Raw genomic sequence first — 20,699 nt, forward strand, 5'->3', positions numbered from 1 at the left:
TGTCATGGATAATTGGCTGAGTGGAGGCGCTTCAGGCTTGACAGCTGTTAACTTCCTCAAAGCAGATTCCTCAGATGACACCGGGTTAAATCTGTACTTAGATTATTTCTGCTTCTGTCTCCTCTTCAAAAGGCTTTTCCTTTCTCTTGGTATCTTTATGGCATAACCTATTGCATGTTGGTGCTCAGGCATCTTCACAGTAGCCAATGTTTGAACTCATAGAGTTACCATCCCCACACCCAAGGAAACCCTATAAAATATTATTATTCCAGTTCAGAGGACTTAGAAAGTCCTAATGTCTTCAGGTCAGATCATGTAAGTTCTGTTCTGATGAGTAAAACATTAGAATCTGGTCCAAGACTGCGACCTTTACCAGTTCAACAATCATCCATTTATTGTAAATATACAATCAAAAGCTCATCTGTGTTGAGTCAAACTAACTGTGAAAAAGCTCCCGTCTCTTAGAGGAAATGGTCTACGTTGGTGTCAGGTGGTTTTTAATGATGAAGTGGTTTATATGGTCAATTCATCCCAGAGGAAACCAACAATGGTATCTAATTTATTCATTTACTTTAAAAACCCCACAGAAACTGGAGAACTTCATCTTTTCTATAACATACAAAATCATTTTGACTGATTGCAGTAAAAAGTTCCTCTTTTCTGCTCCACACTACTCTGTTTTGCAGAAGAATCTGGTTGGGTAACAAAGATGTTTGCAAAGCACAAATATAGTAAAAATAATTTTGCTAATTGTGGTATTTGAGAGTGGAAATACAAAGTAAATGCAAACCTGGTGCAGCTCACCTAATGGTGTGAGATGCCATGCCACAAAGCAAACAGGAAGCACAAGTGAAAAGTTTCTATTCTGTTACAAGCCAAAACCCCAACAGGACTGTGGCGTAAAGGCTAGCAGCCACTATCTTATCTCAACCAATCAGAACACGGCAGGCGTTTGCTGAGACACTTCAACAGGATCTGAACCTTAGGGAATCAGAGTGACGGCTTCTCCGGGTAGATTTTCAGTTTTCTGAGCAGAAGCGATGCAGATGCTGAGCAAACATCAGATGGGCCGTTTCTAAAACCCAGAAGAAGTACCCGGTTCTGAAGCAGGGAACAGAAAGAACAAATGGACCTGTAAGTACCTGAAACCATAAAGACCAGCTATAGGATCCAGTCTTTACGGTCTCACCTGCCTTTCAGTTGGAGTTTGGTTATTTTTTTATGCTAGTTTGGGACCCAGGTTGGTTTCGGTTGCAGCGTTTCTCCAAACACAGTTCTTCATTAAAAAATATGTAAAGGTGAAGTTAATCTTTAAGATAAATATCAGTCCAGTTGAATTTGTATTATTTTTGTGCTTAATTTTTTTTACAGATTTTTACAATAAGTAATGAAGGAATTAAGATGATATTTCACACTTCATTACTCTTGGCCACTGGCATCTGTTCTTGCAGCTTTTTAACCGCAAAGAAAAGCTGGGGTTTATGTTTAGTCTTATTTCACAGTAACCACTGGGTATTAACAGATGGGTGGCATACGCCGACTCGCTCTTAACAGGCAAAAAAAACTGTGGCTTCATGTTGCTTGAAAGGAGCTGTATTACATATTTTCCAGCCACAATCAAGTAGTTATGTCACCTCCATTTATAAAATATTCTGCATATCAAACATGACTTACAAGACATTTCAGTTCGCAACTTAAAGCCTTGAGGGTGGGCCTGTGTTTCTTTAAGAGGTTTCCACTCTTTCCGACAAGCTGCTTTCATTACATTAACATTCCTCTATTAAGTGTCTACAAGCGTTCGGAGAGCTGGACTAAGTAGTTTGTTTAAGCTCAGGAGATGCACAGTTCCACCAGGTGTTTCCAAACTGCTGCTGCTGCTAGTTTGAAGGAGCTGCGTGTGGAAAGCGACACTTGGTTAGAAATATCAATCGGGAAGCTGTAGAGGGTTTGGCTGTGCTTCTTTAGATGAGCTAAATCATTTACTTTCTTTTGCTGAGGTTTTAAGAAAACATCTTCCTTACAGAAACATGTTTGCATCAGGGTCTGTGACCACAGCAGTCAGTAACGCCTCAGTTCCCAACCAGAGCATGACCAGTCCAGTCCCCTGTGACCATGGTGAGAGATCAACTCATCTCATCTTCATCCTAGTCTACAGTGTGCTGTTTCTGGTGAGCGCCTTGTTTCCTCACTGTCTTCAAAGATACGGTCCAGTCCAAACCAGAGTTTCTAACGTTTTTCTCTCCAGGTGGGCTTGGTACTCAACAGCTTCACTTTGTGGTTTCATTGCTGCCAACCTCAAAAAAACGCCTCTAAAAGCTTGATGATCTACTTGAAGAACTTGACAGCAGCCGACTTCCTTCTCTGCCTCAGCCTGCCACTTCGCATCATCCACTACACAACCAGATCCGTCACCATCCACCTGCTCTACTGCAGCTTTGGAGCCTCCATACTGTTCCTCAACATGTACGCCAGCATCCTGTTCATGGGCTACATCGCTTTGAACAGGTACTAGAGTTTCTACTGCAGACTAGATGACAGCTGCACCTCTGTGTTCTTGCTTAAGTACTTAGATATTTGTGGTGTTTAGAGTAGCTTTAGTTCTTTGTGAAACTGGTGATGTGTTTTAGAAAGGAACCTCTTTAGCGCCCCTCTCTGTCTCTTTAGATATTTTAAGGTGGTCCGACCTTTTGGAGCCTTCTTCCTGCTGACTAAACGAGCTGCATGCATCACCTCCTTGACCACATGGGTCTTTCTCCTGACTCCGATGACAGCGTACTCCACCGTGCTGCTAAAAACCCTGAAACCTGACGGGTCTGATGAAGACAGCTGTGAGGACCTGCACAGTGATTCCGTCAAACTGATCTACAGAACCCTTCACATCGGTGCTTCCACCATCTTTCTGTTGGTGTTCTTCTCGATGGTTTTCAGTTACTACAGTGCCTCCCGCAAGGTGTTGCAGGCTCAGCAGAGACAGTCTGCCTCCTTCAGCTCCAGGAAGCTTCAGAGGTCTAGGAAGAAAATGTTGGTTCTCATCTGCATCTTCTGCATTTGCTTCGTTCCGTACCACCTGATCCGACTCCTGTATACGTTTCTGCAGCAGCGCTCCTCGGACAGGGTGTTTTACTACCTCATGGAGTTCACCACCATTGTTTCAATTCTTAATGTCTGCTTAGATCCACTTGTTTACTTCGTCTTCTGCAAGGATTTTCGGTTTCATCTGAGGCTCAGGAGTTTCTGCTCCCAGAAGGAGAATGGGGCTCGGAGGAGCAACGAGGAGCAGCTCAGGAGCATTAACCTCAACAAGGACAAGACCCTCAGCACAACATCACGGTCAACTGGTGAGGTTTAGTGTGTTAAAGACCAGAGGGTTCAGACTCAGAAAACTGATGGAAAACTCATTGAAATGTCAGTTTTCCATCAGTTTGACCAAAAATGACCAAAACTTAATATGTTGTGGTATATATGTAAGATTGTTTTTCTTAGCTTGTTTTCATCAACCTTGTAATTAAAGGAACTGCAATCTTCCTAGTCCAGTCTTCAGTTTTCCTTTTCCTCCTCGGCTTCCTTGGACTCTTCCTCCTCTGAGATCAAACCTACAGCTTTCTGAGTATGCAATCAGACAGGAATGTATCTACACGAAGCAGGGTGACTGTCTTTAAGGAGGAATCTCAGGCAAACTTGTTAAAAAATCTATTCCAGGTTGATGAAAACCGCAAAGCAGACCATACCAAGATTTATGTTTTTCCTATTATGGAGGCAATTCTTGAGAAGTTGTTAAGAAATCCATCCATCCATCCTGAGTGATCCAGACTATGAAAGCAATAGTTCAGGAGGGAACTCCGGACATCCCTCTCCCCAGTGACATCCTCCAGCTCAAATTGGGGGATTCCAAGGCATCCCCAGGCCAAACCGGATATATAATCCCTGCAAGAAGTTTACTTTTCCTGAGGTCTCCTCTGAGTGGGGCCTACCTAGACAACTTCCAAAGGGAGACACCAAGGAGCCATCCTCAACTGACTCAATGTGGAGACAGCAGATGACAGAAAGAGCTCCTCACTTTATCTCTAATGCCTGCTTCACACGGCAAGACTTTTATACCAATATTTGTCTCGAACACAGCATTATTCCCATCCAGTTGATGCAAAGAAAATATACATTTATGGTAATAAAACACAATACATACCTTAAAAAATGATATGTTTTTAAGGTAACATAGAGCAGTGCAAAAGTAGTTTGTTAGCCATGTAGCTAAAATTTTACAATTCTGAAAATACATATTTTACCTGTTTTATTTTGGTTCTGAAACTCGTAGAGGCAGCATGCTAGCAATTTTAAGCACATGTCAATGACGTTAACCATAGTAACAGCTAGCATAGGGGCTAACAGACCCGCCAGGTCGATGTGAGCTCACCCATAAAATCCCACTGAGGAAACTATCGTCAGTCCTCTGCTCGGCTGTTTCACCAGCTACCCAGTCTATACACAAGGTTTAAAACAAGGATAAAAACAATTAATATCATATAGTATTGAATAATTAAAGTTAGTTTCATTAATTTAGTCGGAACCTTACCAGAAGTTAGCAAGCTGGTCTCATCAAGCTAACTAGCTAGTTCAGGCAAAACGCAACTAAGGGCGGGACCATCAAGGTGATTGGCTGAAATTTGCTAAAGCCACTTATTCTATTGGCTGTTAACCTTTGTAGGATTTGTATATCTTTATATTATTTTTAAATAATTCTTTTAAGATTTTAATACTTAGATTGTATGGGTTTTAAACTTTAATTTGAAATGTATTATTCTGTAACAGTTATCAGTTTTTATGACATATTTTTTAATATGGGCTACCTTGTGGGTCCAGTTGTGGTCCAGACTGAACCCGCTTTCAGCCCACTGTATGGATTCACTGCAAGGTAAATACGTTCTTCACTAAAGCCAGAGTCAAATCTGCCAGCTGTTCCTTGATTGGTCTGTAGAGGTTATTATTGATGTGATGTAATTTCCTGTTATCCGTTAGCTCTCTGATTGGCTGCTGCATCTGCGTGACAAAATCCCTTTGTTGCTCCCAACATCTTGCTGAAATAAAGTTACTGTAATGTGACATAAAAGCATCTGACACATCTTGTCTTGTTCCCGTGGTCAAATATTTTTGGCATGGTAGGCCTGCCGTGGCAACAAATTTTGCTGTACAAATAAATGATCTTAAATGTTATTGTGATAAACTATTGTTTCAAAACCATTTTCGAGTAATATAATGGCAATGGATAATAAAGCAAGACCACATTCTCAAAGATTAATAAACTTTTAATTCTAATGAACATTTAACACTGGAATATCCAAATAAATAAACATAACAATAGAAACAAGTAAAATGAATTATGGAGTCTCTGTAAACAAAATTATCCTTGAAGAAATGGCTAGTTGAGACCAAAGCACCAGACTAAAGACGTCTGTCATCCTGTTTTTGGTAGAAAAAACAATGAACGAAAGAAAAGAGAAAAATGATAAATCATGCAAATGAAAATCATGGAATTCATTTTTATTTATCATGTGATTAATTGATTTATTGCTTATTGCGACAGGACTTATATATATAAAGACAGATGGATAAAAGAAAGAAAACTCACAAAAACTTTCCCAAACTGTCTTCTTTCTTTTGACTTGTAGTTAACGGATTCAGAGTCTTTGACTTTATTGCTTTAAGTACAGGAATAAATAAAACCTTCATAAATCTGAATCGTTCTGATCTTCAAGCTTCTGGTGAAATCTGTAAATCTGACTTCTGTTACATTTATCATAGACAAAAATCAGTTTTACTCTCTGGAACCGCCAGAGAGGAAAAACTGATGACATAAGAGCTATTGGTCAGGTAAAGTGCATCTGTGCTTTTATTTTGAAGGATCTGAGGTTGTTTGCTGTGAAAATCCTGACTTCCTCATTCTGAATGCGGAGCGACCTGAAACCAAACACACAGGAAGGTGAAGTTACAGGTGAGGAACGACGAGCCTCTCCGCTCAGAAATCCAAGACGGTGTCGCCTTCAGGTCTGGCCACGCCCACTCACCTGGTCATGGCCGGATCCCCTGGCCCAGAACCAACCCCACCAGGGAGTTCAGGATGTTCAGCCCGCAGAGGACGGCCTGCACGGCGCTGCAGATCCCCATCATGCTGAACAGAACCACGTTCCACTCCACCACCGACTCAGGCTTCAAGCAGATCCCCGACCACATCGACTGGTTGTACAGGTACCCAGCGTGTCTGCAGAGAAACCGGGTCACAACATCTGGACTGAGACCAGACCGCAACATCTGGACTGAGACCACAACATCTGGACTGAGACCAAAACATCTGGACTGAGACCAGACCACAACATCTGGACTGAGACCATACATCTGGACTGAGACAACAACATCTGGACTGAGACCAAAACATCTGGACCTGTGACGGGTCTCTCACCTGTTGGGGACGGGCTTCAGGGGGACACCCCAGGTGAGACCGGAGGACGAGTTGTAGAGACACAGAGGACCCTGAGCCAGACCGGTGGCGCTGACCACACAGCAGGTGGAGGCAGCCAGCAGCCCCAGGCAGGAGTACAGGGCCACACCAAACATCTGGAAAAACATAAAAACATCTATTACAGCTGAGAAACATCTGGGAACAAAAGCACACATCTGTAACAGCAGGTCGTATTTTGGATCTAGTTCCTGGTGCGCCAGATGTTTTGCGGTTCGGACTGGATCAGTGAAACCTGAGAGCAGATGTTGGACCCGGGTTCCACCTGGTTCCGAGGTGAAGTGGGCCAGATGTTAGTGGGTCAGTCAGCTGCAGCTGTGGAGCTCACCTGAGTCCGGGCAGCAACGAAGCCTCTGGTTCTGCTGCGCTTGATGAAGGCGTTCGCTCCAAGTAAAACCTGAAACCAAACCGCTGTGAGATACAAAATGGCCGCCGAGAAACAAACACACACATGACCTTTCACACATGACCTTTCACTTTGCCATGACCTCACCAGGAAGCCGGAGGCCCACAGACCCGTGGCCCAGGTGGCCTCTCTGGTCACATGACCATCCAACAGGAAGTGGTATGTCATCTCTGGAAACAGCAGCAGGATGTTGGACACTATGCAGATGATCGCCATGGGAACCAGTGCGAAGCCCACATATAACAGATACCTTGACACGCACATCTGTCAACACAGGGTTAAAGACAATCAGTGCTGATGGATCAGAACCGATCCTGATCTGAAGAACATGAGCTCTGACGTCACAGAACAGGTTGAACTGCTTTTTGTTTTTTACCTGTGTGATGTCACAACTAAGCAGCCAATCACAGAAGCTCCCACTTAGAGGCGTTTCCTACCAGCAGAAGCCTCAATGCAAATTCTTCTTTTTTTGCTAAAATTTCTATTTTTATTAAACTTTTAAACGCAATTTAACAAACGTTTCAGATCAGAAAAAAACAATTAAATAATTGAAAAACATAACTGACTATTAACACTACTGGTATTTTTTAGGATCTTGACACAAATTATTTTATAATGAAACTGGAAAATTATTTGTTCCTGATTTTTCAGAAGTTCCCACTGATTTATAAAAGTTTCCACAACACGCTCAAGGCAAGTTCTTCTTCTGTTTAAAATGTTGATGTTTATTAAACTTTCAGAAGCAATTATTTTTTTTAAAAAAAGCTCCAGATCTGAAAAAATGATTAAATTATTGTTTAATTTTATGCTAAACAGCAGCAAAACATAACTGATTATTAACATTATTTGTAATTTTTACTTTCTTGACACAAATGATTTTATAAAGCAGCTGGAAAGTGATTTGTTCCTGGATGTTTCGGCGTAAAATACTCAGTTTGAATCAGAAATCTGAGAATATTTAATGATTGGAAGCTGAAATGTGTCTGTAAAGATTTATTTTGGTGCTGCAGAGGTTTCAAACTGAATCAGTGTCACATGGAGTCATAAAAAAAAAAAAGCAGAACTCACCGTGAAGTCCCTCCGCCCGGTATAGATCCTGCGCGGAACAAACGGACTCATTTATAATCTGAGCCGGCAGGACACGCCTGCTGGGCGAGGACAGGACAGCAGAGCCGGACCAAGACTGCGGACAGGAGACCGCAGCTGGGATTACAGATGTTTCATTAAACCAGAATAGCGGAATAAACCGGGATTTTCTGGATATCCTGGCTTAAATAAACCTCGATTCGGTTTCAAAAGTTGCGCTTACGTTGCCATGGTGATTAATCCCGTGCAGCTAGCTTGCTCTGGAACAGGCTAACAGCTTTAGCTAATCTGGTTTCTGTCTGTTCAGCCAACAGCCGATCAGAAACCGATGAGTTTCATCCGTGATTCCGTTTCCATATCATCTCATTTATTATCGGGTGTCTTTTCTAAAATGACAGTAAATAAAATAACAGCAGTAATTTGGTTTATTTAGCCAATAGAGAAAACATGTAGTTGTTCAATCTTCAGTCATATTTTCACCATTTCATTCCTACGTTTATAAATGTCAGAGATCCGAACTAAATATTTAATTTTAAATCTAAATATTAAGTCCACAAACTAAATATTTATCTTTCAAATTACATTTTTAAAACATACATTTATGTTAATATATATTGCATATTTATAAACGTAAATATGTATATTTTAATAGCATTCAATATTTCATTTGAAATTAAAAAATTCATTTGAAAATGTCATATTAAATATTTTGTTAGTAAGCTAAAGATGTATTACCCAACTAAATGTTTGTGTCTGAACTAAATATTTAGTTCCCAAACTAAATCTTTATTTTCCCAACTAAACATTTAATTTTTGTAACTAAATATTTAATTTTTGTAACTAAATATTTATTTTTCAAATACACGTGTAATATTGACTTCCACTGTTCATTTCTAAGTTTGAAGTTGCTAATATGATCAAATGATGGGATATGATTATGACTTTTTAAGTTAAGAAAGATTTGGAGTTACGCATCGTTTGCTATTGTAGCAGCAGTTGTTTTCAGTACGATGTGGTTCAATTCCTCATAATCATTTATCAAGAGGTTTGTGTGAAGCATGGCGTAATGTAGCCTCAGGGAATCTGTTTTCCATCTCAGGCTGCTGAGTCTGAAGGAGCTGAGTGGGGGAGGAGCTGCGTCTCGAAGGCGGGGCTAGGTCCACCCAGTCGCTTTGCTTGACTGAATGGTTGCCATGGAGATTGAAAGGGTTAAAGGGTTGAATCAAAGCAACACTCCAGGTAAGTTTTTGATGAGAGAATAATATATCATGATAGAAATCTCAAACGTAAAAGCAGCATGAACTGATGGAAATCCTGGATTTTGAATCCGACCTTTTGTGAGTCCTCAAATAAAATAACATCTTGTTACTGGAGGTCAGTCACAGTTCTTCTGGTCTGATCCAGGGCCAGAGGACACTGGTGGACAGAACCTTGATCCGTCTCTGGAAAAACCAGCTGCTGCTCGTCACTTGACCTTTTTCTTCTAATTTCAGTTCTTTGAAAGCAGAACCACTTATTTTTGCTCCTGTGACTCACTGCAGGGCAGCAAAGATTCATGGGAAATGTGCTGATGTCTCATCGCTGACACCATCAGGTTCTCCTCCGTTGGACCGGCTGCAGGTCCAGATCCTGGACCGGGGTTCAGGGAGAACAATGCCTTCTCAGGTGTGAGGGTGCAGTTCTGTTTTCTACTGGTCCAGAAAACAGAACCACAATGTTGTCCAGTTGGTTCTGGTCCATCATAGTGGCAAGTTGAACTGGTTCTGGATCTGTCCATTAGTGGACCCGGGGACTGACTGAGACCTGAGGCTCCATCTGTAAAGTCAGTCAAACATTAACAGCAATAATTTGGGTCATTTAGTCTGAGATAAGAGGAATAAATGGGGATTCATTTTCAGCCATATTTTCTACATTTATTAATGCCACTTTCAAACTCAATATTTAATCAGATAGATAAATATGTAAACCAACTAAATCTAGCTCAACCAACTAATATCTGGCTTGTAAACTAGATGTTTAGCTTTCTCAGAGCTAACTTAATATTTAGCTAGCTCAGAGCTAAATATTTAGTTTGGAGCTAAATATTTAAGCTGCTCACTAAGTATTTATGGAGCTGAAGATTTAGCTTCCAAACAATTAGGCTGGAACTAAATATTTGGTTTCTAAGCTAAATATTTATCTCCAAACTAAATATGTAGTTTGAAGCTAAATATTATTTACCGAGATAAATATTTAGCTTTATAAATACCTAGTGAGCAAGCTACCTATATGTTAAATATTTAGTTTGAAGATAAATATTTAGTTAGCCAGCTTAATATTTAGTTTCTATAATAAATATTTAGCTACTTTAAATATTGTCACATTTGTCAAATAATGATCTGAGTCATTTTTTGACAAAAATGATTTTGGTAAAATTACCACCTTTGGTTGCTTAAAGATAATTCAAACTAAATATTTAGGTTATAGCAAAATATTTCACTACCAAACAAAATGTCCTTTTCCATAAATACTTAGTGAAGAAGTTAACTATATTTAACTCAACTAGTTTTAATTGGTTAACGAAATATTGTCACATTCCTAATATAATTACCTAAGTCATTTATTGACAAAAGTGATTTTGTAAATAATAAAAAAAAACGTTTTGGCAAAAAATGACAAGTCTTTATGAACTTATGACAAAAAGACTTGTCGTAAGTGACAAGTCTTCCAAGCTAAGTGTTTAGCCAGCTAAATAGCTTGCTAGCTAGTTAAATGGTTAGTTTCTAAAACACACATTTCCTCTTATGAAACAAATTATTGTTAATTTTGCAGTGTGTGGTTTACAAACAGCAGCTCAAACTGCAACATCAGAACCGTTCATGACTCGACCCAAAACCCCACAGACATGAGTTTAACCAGAACGCCTGAGATCCTCGAGAACCGTGGGCTTTTGGGTTCAGCTCTGACGTCAGCGCGCGACTCATCAGGGTCACATGACACAACAACAGAAACCACGTCATGGTGACGAAACGTCCTGCGAACAGCTGAACCCCATCCTGAAAACATGCTTACTTTGGCTTTCTGAGATCAGATCTGGGTTTATTCTGGGTTCTGGTCGACATAAGAGCAGCAGAAACACATTTCTGGTTCTATTTCGTTGTTTTCAGGTCGTGTAAAAATGTTAAACACATGCAGAACGTTAGCAGAACTCCACTGGTTCTGATTTTATTATGAAACCACTGCGACCACAGAAACACTACAACAAACTTCATCAGACTCCAGAAATATGTTTTAAGAAGTTTGTTTATTTGAGGTTTTAAGCTCAGCTTGTCATTCACCTCGAATATAACCATCATCATGAGACCGAAGTCAAATATTATGTGTCTGTTGCTAAATGTTTACTGTTTATTTATGTTAAACACATTGTGAGCAGCTCTATTGTCTGTTTGCCCAGATAATCCAATTCCTACAGCTAATGCAGAGAAGGAGCTTTCATTAGAAAATGTTAAAGATAATCAGCCACAGGTGGTTTAAATTTGAATTTTAAGGAGCTTTTAATGACTTCTAACATTATGAGTTCTGCTGTTTTATGGATCGATTCTGATATTCTGAAAATATAAAATAAAAAACTATCAAAAACAAACTAAATATCTAGTTACTCAGCTAAATACTTAAATTCAAACTGCATGTTTAGCGCAATAAATATTTAGTTTCCCCATCTTTTTGTAAACAGCTTCTTTTAAATCGTGTTATTTTATCTTACAGGATGAGCCGTTTTAAAGACAACACACACACACGTTGACCGAAACAGCAGCAGTGACTCCATCAGTACAGCTGAAGTATTCAGTCAGCAGTTTACAAGTTCTCAAGACGAGCTTTTATTTTGATAATCCACTTCCGCTTCATATTAGATAAACATGTTAGCTTTGAGCTAGCTAAATATTTATCTAGATAATTCTGTGTCTAGCTGCATATTTGGAAATATTAAGCTTGCTATATTTAGCAGCTTCAGAGCTAAACATTTAGCTCAAAGCTAAATTAGGTTACCAGCTAAAGGTTTAGTTTTATTTTTTATCTTGTGACTCGCTAAATAACTCAAATGACTGCTGTAAATTTTTGATTAAATTCACAATCAGTTCCCATTTGGAACAGGCTTCCTGCAGTAGCAGACCTGATGCTTTTACAGGTTGACCAATTTATGTGATTTGAGTTTTTAGTCATTTATTTATAGTTCAGCTAATCTTTATATTTGTACTGAACTTTTTATTTGAATTTCCTATTGTTTTACTTATATTGCTTTTCATTAAAGAGCTAATTCATCAGTTCTTTGAATTAAATATTTGTCATGTCTCAGTGTCGCCTCCTAGTGGTTCAAACATTTTCCATCGTGTCAGAGTCCAGACGACAGAACACAATCCGAACCTTCTGACCGATACCAAAGAATCCTAGTTTGAAAATTAAAAATTCTTTAAAGGGAAACCAGAAACCAGCCCGCTACACCGACTCAGATCTGATCTGGTTCTGACTGGTTCAGTCTGTCTGTTTGGATCATCAGGACGAATTTAAAGAATCAAAGCAGGAGAAACTTAACAGAACTTTTATTTCTAATCAGACACTTTGGGATTTATACTAAAATTTGAGAAAAAAACAAAACAAAAAAACAGTTTTGATAAATGTCTGAATCCTGCAGGAACAGTTCACAGCGCCCCCTGCAGGATCCATGATTGTGTTGCATATAACGGTTGATGCTCCAGCTGCTAGAGGGGGAGGAGCTTCAGTGCATCCCATGCTGTCATTCACTGATCTGACCAATCAGATCAATAACTGCCAAAGTTATTGACCTGATTTTATCTGTGATTAAATGTTTAGCAGATTCGGCCCATCAGTCCTACTTCCTGTGATGTGATGTGATGTGACCACCAGGGGGGGCTGTTGAGTCAGAGTGTCACATGACTGATCACATGATCCCAGAAACATCAGGAAACAAACCGTGAAGAGAAAGTGATCACTGATCAGCAGGAAGTGCAGGTTACAAAACAAAGTGCCTTTATTTTGCGTTTCTTGTGGCAGCCGAGGCAGAGGAGCGGGAGCGAGGAAGAGTGAACATCTCGGTCAGAGTGGCCTGTTTGCTTCCTCTGCTCACCACCGAGGCAGAGGAGACCGAGCGCAGGAACGGGAAGCTGACAGAGCTGCTGACGGAGCTACTGACGGAGTTGCTGACGGAGCTGCTGACGGAGTTACTGACGGAGCTGCTGACGGAGCTGCTGACGGAGTTGCTGCACATCCGGCGTATTCTTCCTCCTGCAGGTATGTGTGACGGCCCCGCCTCCTGCTTGTCACCTCCCTGGGCACGCAGCAGGTAGGCGTCGGAGGAGCCCTTGCTCCGGTCCGTGGCTCTCCGTCTTTCCTCCTGGTCCAGCTCCCTCTGGAGCAGCAGAGCCAGGTGGAGGTCGTCCTCCTCCTGCTGCTTCCTCACCCGAAGCTCCGCCTCCCAGTCCGGCAGCGGCCGCTCCTCTCCAGGCGGGGAGCACACCTGGACTCGCTTGGAGGTCACCTCCTCGTCCTCCACTGGGTCCAGCTCCGAGCTCTTCCTCTTCGATGATATCGGTGGGCGGGGCTCCGGGTGAAGCTCCGCCTCCATCAGGAGGATGTTCTCCTGAAACAGGAAGTTGGAGCATGTGATGTCATCACTGTGCATCGGCTGCAAAGAGGTTCAGAACGCTCAAACTGACCTTATTGGTTATGAAGCCGGGGGCGGAGCCTGGAGGAGGGCAGGGACACAGGAACCTGAAACAAACAGGTTAAACGTGTCACTTCCTGTCAAACAGACCATGTGACCAGGAACCCAGGGAGCAGCTGAATGAAACGGGTCCAACAGAACCAGGTTCCACTAAACCTGACCGGGAATGAGTCCGACCCATCAGAACCAAACAGACCCGGTTCCAGCTGCAGTGACACAGGAACTTCATGGCTGTTTGGACCTGACTCCATCTCCATGGTAACAGATGCTAATTAGGTAGAGTGGAATTAGGTGTGACTCACCTGTCCATGTGTCCCATAACGACCTCCTTCTTCTTCTTGACCGGAGCGACGTCGGGAACACGAAGGTTCTCCTGGGAGTTCTGTGGGAGGAAAGCAGCTTAGCGTGACCCACAGTACACGGTGACCTCTCCGTGACCTCTCGGCGACCTCACGGACCAGCTGGTTGCTCAGCAGCTTGGCCAGACGCTCATCTTCCTCCTTCCTCCTCATCTCCTCCTGCAGCTGCTGCTGCTCCTCAGCCAGCAGCTTCTGGATCAGCTCCTCGCTTGCTTTGCTCTCCTCCTCGTCCTGAGCCCTCCGCTCCTCCATCAGCTGCAAACACACACCTTCATGTGACCTCATCACGTGACCTCACCGTCACAACCACCACCATCATTATTAAGATCAAGCTTTATTTAAAGAAGCAACATTTACAGACAGACGGCAGACAGAAGTAAAGCTTCAGAGATCCTGGAGCAGACTCACACCTGGATGACATCACAGTGATGTCATACAGTCAGAATGACAACATGCCCAGTTAGTGTCATGTGTTGTTTTTTTGAGTTATTTTAATTTAAAATAAACAAAATTAGCAAATCAAAATAAGAACAAGACCCCGCCCACCCTGACCCCACCTTAGTCACCTGATCCTCGTACTCCTGCCGCAGCTCTCCAGGATGGCAGACCCTGGGAAACACTCTGGGAACTGTGCGCACACACACACACACACACACACGCACACACACAATCCTGTTAGTGAAGCAGAGCTCATGTGACAGCAGCTGTTCTTCAGGTCAGAGATTTAAAAACCAAAAAATGGTTCTGGAGGTTTTACAGAGACAGTTGGAGGATCAGGTGGTCTGACTGTGTGTGTGTGTGTGTGTGTGTGTGTGTGTGTGTGGGGTGTGTGTGTGTCTTTGGATTTGATTCAGTCTAAGGCCCATTTTTCAGCAAATACTACATTGTGCTTAGAGTTGCAGCTAACAATTATTTTAAAGGTAAAGATAATTTTATTTATATAGCACATTTTCAGCAACAAGGCAATACAAAGAGCTTTACAGGAATTACAAGGAAATACAAACAAAATAAACTAAAGGAAAGAGCAAAAGAAGAAAAATCTAATAATGTTGATCCAAAGTAAATAAATTATATAATCCTGTTCAGGGTTGGTAGATAAGTATCAGTAAGTATCTTCTGGTCTAATTCCTTTTCTGGGTTGGGGAGAATAAGAGTCTAAAAAGTAGTTTTTCTGGGTTCCAAGTTCTAATCCCTGTTCTGTGTTGCTAAATAAGTGTAAGTAAGTAAGTATCCCCTGGACTTCTGGGATGCTAGATAAGTATAATTATTCTCTGGACTTTCCAAGTGTTCTCTAAATTTGTAAAAGTAATGAGTTCTCCACAGTTTCTAAGTAATAATAAAAGCTAAATGTTCCTGTTCTGGAAGATATTTTTCTGGATTCTAACTTTGCTCCAATTCCTTTTTTTGGTTGCATTAGGCATCTCTGCATCTAAATAGTGAACACCTTTTCTACAGTTTCTAAAATATAAGCTAAAGAGTGACTAATAAACTAGAGTCTCTGGATTCCAAGTTTGTTCTAATTCCTTTTCTGGGTAAAAAGGGAGTACTCCACAGTTTCTAACAAAATAAAATAAAAAAGAGGTAACGACACATTAGGGAACATGGCAACATTCAGACAAAACAAAGGGCAAAGACATGAGTGAAGGCGGTGACATCACAGGGCCATGAAACCATGTTGTTCAGCCTCCCGCCAGAAGTCCGATAAGATGTTGTTATCAAGGCATGTCCTTGGGAGCGCTCAGCTCCACAGCTGCATGGATAATGGGAGGTGGTGAGGTGGGAAGGAGCGTTATGTTTATATATCTTCAAGGAGATTGGAAATATGCAGCCCTTCCAAAGCAACACGGGGAAAGCCAATTCAGATACATAATGTTTTAGGTTGGGTAGATTATAAATTTTAATCTTCCCTAAAGTCTCTCCGATACATCTCAGTTCATCCCAATTATCCAAATTGGTTTGGTCATTCCACTGAGCTGAAACTAGCAACTTCTCCAAGATCAATTCCATCCTGTTAGTGAGTTTTGGAGTCCTCACTGGGCTGAAAGTCTCAGCAAGACTCACATCCAACTCGCGTCTCTGTCCACACCAACAGTCTGAGTGTTTGCTAGTTCGGCCAAGTCCGTCACAAATTTGTCGATAAGCCAGGTATCCACAAGCTCCAAACAGCAGAAATCCTGTTATCATGAATAAATCCAGGGCGTATCCTGCCCGGCGTGTCCCCGCAGGACAAGAGGGCTCTCCTGTGCCCAGTCTTCTCGTGGAGAAAATTTGATAGAGACCGGTTGACCAGATCCATAATTTGTAGATTTGGAGGATGTGCAAAGAAAGGCTCCAAAAATATAGACAAAGACAGAGCAACCAGGGCAGGCAAGAGCAGGGAGGGAGCAGAGGGAAAAAAAACCGTCTGCCTTCACTGAGAGCAAGAGAGGAAAAAATAAATAAAGAATTATTTTAGTAATAAATTATTCTGAGGATTCAATTTTTGCAGATTTTTCAGTTACACCTTTTTCTACATTAGAAATTCATTGAAAGATATAAACAAACATTTATTTTTAAAATAAACATTTGATTGCCTAACATTATTCCTTTAGTTCACATCAGCAGCTAAATGTGAAAAGCTCAGCGTTTCTGTTGATCAATACAGAGTAGGGCTGATCTGCTGACTAACTGATTAACTGATTAGTAATTGGAGAGCAGAAGCTGCTAATACAATATTTTGCAGAATCTGAACCAGGTGAAGTTATTACTCCAAATGAGAAGTTCTGAGTAGAACAGATTTAGAGACAAAAGTTAGTTTTTTTTATCCGAGGCCCAAGTTTTGTGAAGTTTGGGTCTCATTACAGCTCTATGTCTTGTTCTTTCAGCAAATGGACATTTAGAATCTGTATATTCTGGTCAATGATTAATTACTAAATTAGTTGACAATTATTTCAATAATCATTAAATCATTTCTGCCCTAGTTGTGGATCAGGAGCAGTTCTGTTTCTGGGTTATGGGTCGGGTTTTGGACTAAGCTGTGAACTGAGTTTAGGATCAGAAAGTCAATGCAGAATTCTATATATTCTATATTTATATTTTATACTGTATTTTATTTTATTCTGGAGTAACCTCACAACATTGAAAGCTCAAAACATTGTCCTGAGCCGTATGCAACGAAATTTGGTTCTGTATTCACCCTGTGCATGCAAAATGACAATAAAGTCAGTCTAAGTCTAAGAATCCCTGTGAAGACAGAAACACGTTGTGTCAGGTGTACCTGTGTGTGATTACCCTGCCTCTGATTGGCCAGCGTGGCGCGGTGTACCTGTGTGTCTGTGGCGTACCTGTGCCGTCGTCCTCCTCAGCGTCCTGGCCGTTCAGGCGGCGCTGACATTGCAGAGGGAAGAGGGTCTGGATCCGGTTCCACAGCTCCAGGTTCACCAGCGTGTTCTTCTTGTTGTTGCGGCGGGCCCAGCTGGAGACCCGCTTCCTGCACATGGGGCAGCACAGTGTCGCCTTGTCCACCGACTCCAGGAAGCAGCCCTGGAACACACACACACACGCGCTGGGATGAGTGGTGGAGGCAGAGCGCCACCTGCTGGACAGCTTCTTTAGGTTTAGACGCAGCAGCATCTGATGGCCGTTTCTACAGAAACAGACCGACAAGTCCAGCCTTTTCAGACCCCAGAATCACTAGTCATTTCAGTTACCATGGTGACTCCAGCTCAAGCATCGCCTCTTTGTTACCATGGTAACTACAGCTTCACTCCCTCTCTGTGATGTGGTGACTTTACAGCAGCAGGTCTGACAGTTTCAGGTTAGTTTTTATTAGTTATAGCAGCAGGTTCAGTTTCTCAGATTGTGGTTCATTTTCAGGTGCAGAATTCAAAAAGGTCAAAGTATTGGATCATGATTATGGACAGTCCCTGCAGCCGGAGTGTGTGTGTGTGGTACCTTGCAGAAGGAGTGTGTGCAGGGCAGGGTGACGGGCTCTATGAAGATGTCCAGACAGACCGGACACAGACAGTCTTCCCAGGTCAGAGCCAGCTCCTGTCTGCCTCCTTCCTCCACCTCAGACACCGGAGACATCTTCGTCCTCTTCGCAGTCAAGGAACAAGTAAACACTGTTGAAGCACAAACCATCATCATCCTCAGCTGTAGTGGTGTGTGTATCCTGATCACCCCCTATAATAATTAAAGGGCGCCCCCTGCTGGTCTTTACATCATACTAAGACAAAATATTCCATCAGAAGTTGAACTAAATTAGAAGAATTTAGTAAACCTGCTGTGAGTAAAGAGGAAACCTGAAGTCTAAGCAGAAAGAGGACAGAAGGATCTGGGACAGGCTGAGATGGAGAAAAGAAAAGACCTGAGGAAGAGGAGAAGCAGGAGGAAGATGAAAGCTAAAAGTCAAAACACTGACAATCGTTACAGATGGAAGAAATGAAAATAACGGTTCAGTTCCTGGTCATTAGGAGGTAAGCGAATGGTTTTTATGTGACATGTTTTATAGTGAAGGGTTTTTCTGCACGGGGTCTTTCTGCATGTTCTCCCTGTGCATGGTGGGTTCTCTCCGGGTTCTCCGGCTTCCTCCCACAGTCCAGAAATATGACTGTCAGGTTAATTGGTCTCTCTAAATTCTCCCTAGGTGTGTGTGTGTGTGTATGGTTGTGCGTCCCGTCTGTCTCTGTGCTGCCCTGCGACAGACTGGCGACCTGTCCAGGTGACCTGTCCAGGTGACCTGTCCAGGTGACCCGTCCAGGTGACCCGTCCAGGTGACCCCGCCTCTCGCCCGGAACGTTCGCTGGAGAGGCAGCAGCTCCTCCTGACCTCAGTAGGGACAAGGTGTTAGAAAATGGATGGATTTCATTTTATATTAAAACAGGATTCTTAGTTTTGCACATAATTTGTGTTTCAACATGAAACTAAATATGTTCTGTTGAACCACATCATTTTGTTTCATTTGTGTACTTAACTGATTTCAGATTTATTTATTTTTGGTAGCCAAAATCCGTTTACATTTATCTTAATTTATTTTATATTTTCTTTTGGCAGTATTGTTCACCTCTAGTTCCACATGAAACATGTCTGACTGCAAAGTGTCAACAAGAAATAACTCAGGTTTAATGGGACTCATCTGAAGTTTTATCACTTTTCAGATGTACTTTGAAACAAAAGCTTTTTATCGAGTCCATCTTTGCTACATAAAAACCACAAAATAAAGTTTAAACTTGCACATTTCACCAGACGAGCTTCTGCGATGTTCAGAAGAGTTTTCCTGTGTTTGCTGTGACTGATGCCGTCTGAACTATTATGTAGTGTAGTTAGAAAATACTGATTCAAATATTTTACTCACAGAGAAGTAGTGTGACCGCCATCTTGTGCGAGAAATTTTGAGTTTCCTGCCAGAGCAGCTTATGTTTATTCAACTCAAAAATACTTTACTGATCCCAAAAGGAAATTAAATCCTAAAATTATGCCAACAGGTTTTCCAGTTCGTACTCACGTAATTTAAGGCTGCGCGTATCGACCAAGTTATCAATACTATCAGTACCAAGCGGAGTTTTGGGACCAGATCGATATTTTTAACTTTCTCTTCCACATATCAGCAAATTAAACATTTTCCTCTCAGTTCTGCCAGCACAAATACGGGAATTAATACCAAGAGCTTTCATTTTTAATTTGAGAGAAGGACTTCATAAATTTGTAATGTTTTAACTCAAAATGTCTGTTTTCTTTCAAATATAACCTGTTTACTTCTCAGTTTTGTCATTATGTTGAAAACAATCCCCACTGAAACTGAAATATACTTATATAAAATGTGTACCGCTAACATTAAATATGAATATGGCTTCCAAGAAGGGAAAACAGACTGATGCACGTTTGTAATGCTATATTGTTTTCTATTTTATATAGCTAATAAAAACTCTTTGTTTTCCTGAAAACTGGAGTCGAATTACGAATTCAATCAATTACAACGCTTCGTTGGGCTAAAACATCCGTTAAACCGCCCTGTGTTCCCCAGGCTAACGGCTCTCGGACACCGACAGGATCTCCAGCTGAAAATGGGGACCAAACATCTCGTCCTGCGGTCAGAAAGCATCCCAACAGAACCCCTCTAACTGCCTCCGAACCAACCCACTGCTCGGAGTCTACCAGAGCCAGCCCCGCCTCACCTGCTTCAGCTCCAACGGAAGCTAACTAACGTTAGCCGGTCCAAAGTTTACTTGCCAACGGTTACCGGATACGAGCCGCTCCAGCTTCGCAGCCCGCAAGGCGTCATGTTGTTTCAGTAAATTGGGTACCAGGAGTCAAACGTCGGTGGCTTTCGACCGTTTTTGATATTCTTTGGACGTTAGCTTGTGGACTGAACCCGCCTGAACTGACTGTTGTTGGGACAGTGCGCATGCGTCCTCGGGTCACTCTCTTCTTCCTTCTTATAACGTTGGCTCTCTAGCATTTTAATAGCGCATACCGCCACCTACTGTTCAGGAGTAACATCCAGAACTTTCTGCAACTTTATTGTGCTATGAAAATAAATGAATGCTTTCCAATTTCAGTCATTTTCTCTTTTTCCTTTAGTTTCACACGTTTTTCAAAACTACATGACAGCTATGCATATAAAGACAATAATAGTATAAT

General features: G+C 41.6%; 3 protein-coding genes and 1 long non-coding RNA gene across 5 annotated transcripts; 1 reads left to right on the forward strand and 3 right to left on the reverse strand.

Moving 5' to 3' along the window:
* The first annotated feature begins 901 nt into the window (after positions 1-901).
* Positions 902-3,824, forward strand: LOC114161532 (P2Y purinoceptor 14-like). The gene is made up of 4 exons (XM_028044840.1): positions 902-1,134; positions 2,024-2,168; positions 2,246-2,505; positions 2,665-3,824. The coding sequence occupies exons 1-4, from the start codon at positions 1,127-1,129 to the stop codon at positions 3,347-3,349; spliced, it is 1,098 nt and encodes a 365-aa protein (XP_027900641.1). The 5' UTR covers positions 902-1,126; the 3' UTR covers positions 3,350-3,824.
* An 89-nt stretch (positions 3,825-3,913) lies between these two features.
* Positions 3,914-4,654, reverse strand: LOC114161533 (uncharacterized). The gene is made up of 2 exons (XR_003599041.1): positions 4,571-4,654; positions 3,914-4,476 (listed from the first exon to the last, which is right to left on the reverse strand). It is a non-coding gene; the product is annotated as an uncharacterized LOC114161533 (long non-coding RNA).
* An 884-nt stretch (positions 4,655-5,538) lies between these two features.
* LOC114161436 (transmembrane 4 L6 family member 5) lies at positions 5,539-8,255 on the reverse strand. Its single transcript, XM_028044706.1, has 6 exons — positions 7,983-8,255; positions 7,002-7,178; positions 6,837-6,905; positions 6,452-6,606; positions 6,060-6,253; positions 5,539-5,952 (listed from the first exon to the last, which is right to left on the reverse strand). Exons 1-5 carry the CDS (start codon positions 8,031-8,033, stop codon positions 6,064-6,066), a joined length of 642 nt encoding a protein of 213 aa, XP_027900507.1. The 5' UTR covers positions 8,034-8,255; the 3' UTR covers positions 5,539-5,952; positions 6,060-6,063.
* Positions 8,256-12,560: 4,305 nt separating this feature from the next.
* rnf168 (ring finger protein 168) lies at positions 12,561-20,501 on the reverse strand. 2 transcript variants are annotated; one of them, XM_027999195.1, is made up of 8 exons: positions 20,234-20,501; positions 18,012-18,181; positions 17,402-17,600; positions 14,645-14,706; positions 14,178-14,333; positions 14,022-14,101; positions 13,712-13,766; positions 12,561-13,635 (listed from the first exon to the last, which is right to left on the reverse strand). In XM_027999195.1, exons 2-8 carry the CDS (start codon positions 18,144-18,146, stop codon positions 13,027-13,029), a joined length of 1,296 nt encoding a protein of 431 aa, XP_027854996.1. In that variant the 5' UTR covers positions 18,147-18,181; positions 20,234-20,501; the 3' UTR covers positions 12,561-13,026. The 2 variants fall into 2 exon arrangements, with proteins under 2 accessions (XP_027854996.1, XP_027854995.1); XM_027999194.1 differs by having other exon boundaries at positions 14,636-14,706.
* Between the last annotated feature and the right edge of the window lie 198 nt (positions 20,502-20,699).

Source organism: Xiphophorus couchianus, chromosome 18 (assembly GCF_001444195.1).
Source record: "Xiphophorus couchianus chromosome 18, X_couchianus-1.0, whole genome shotgun sequence".
NCBI lineage: Eukaryota > Metazoa > Chordata > Actinopteri > Cyprinodontiformes > Poeciliidae > Xiphophorus > Xiphophorus couchianus.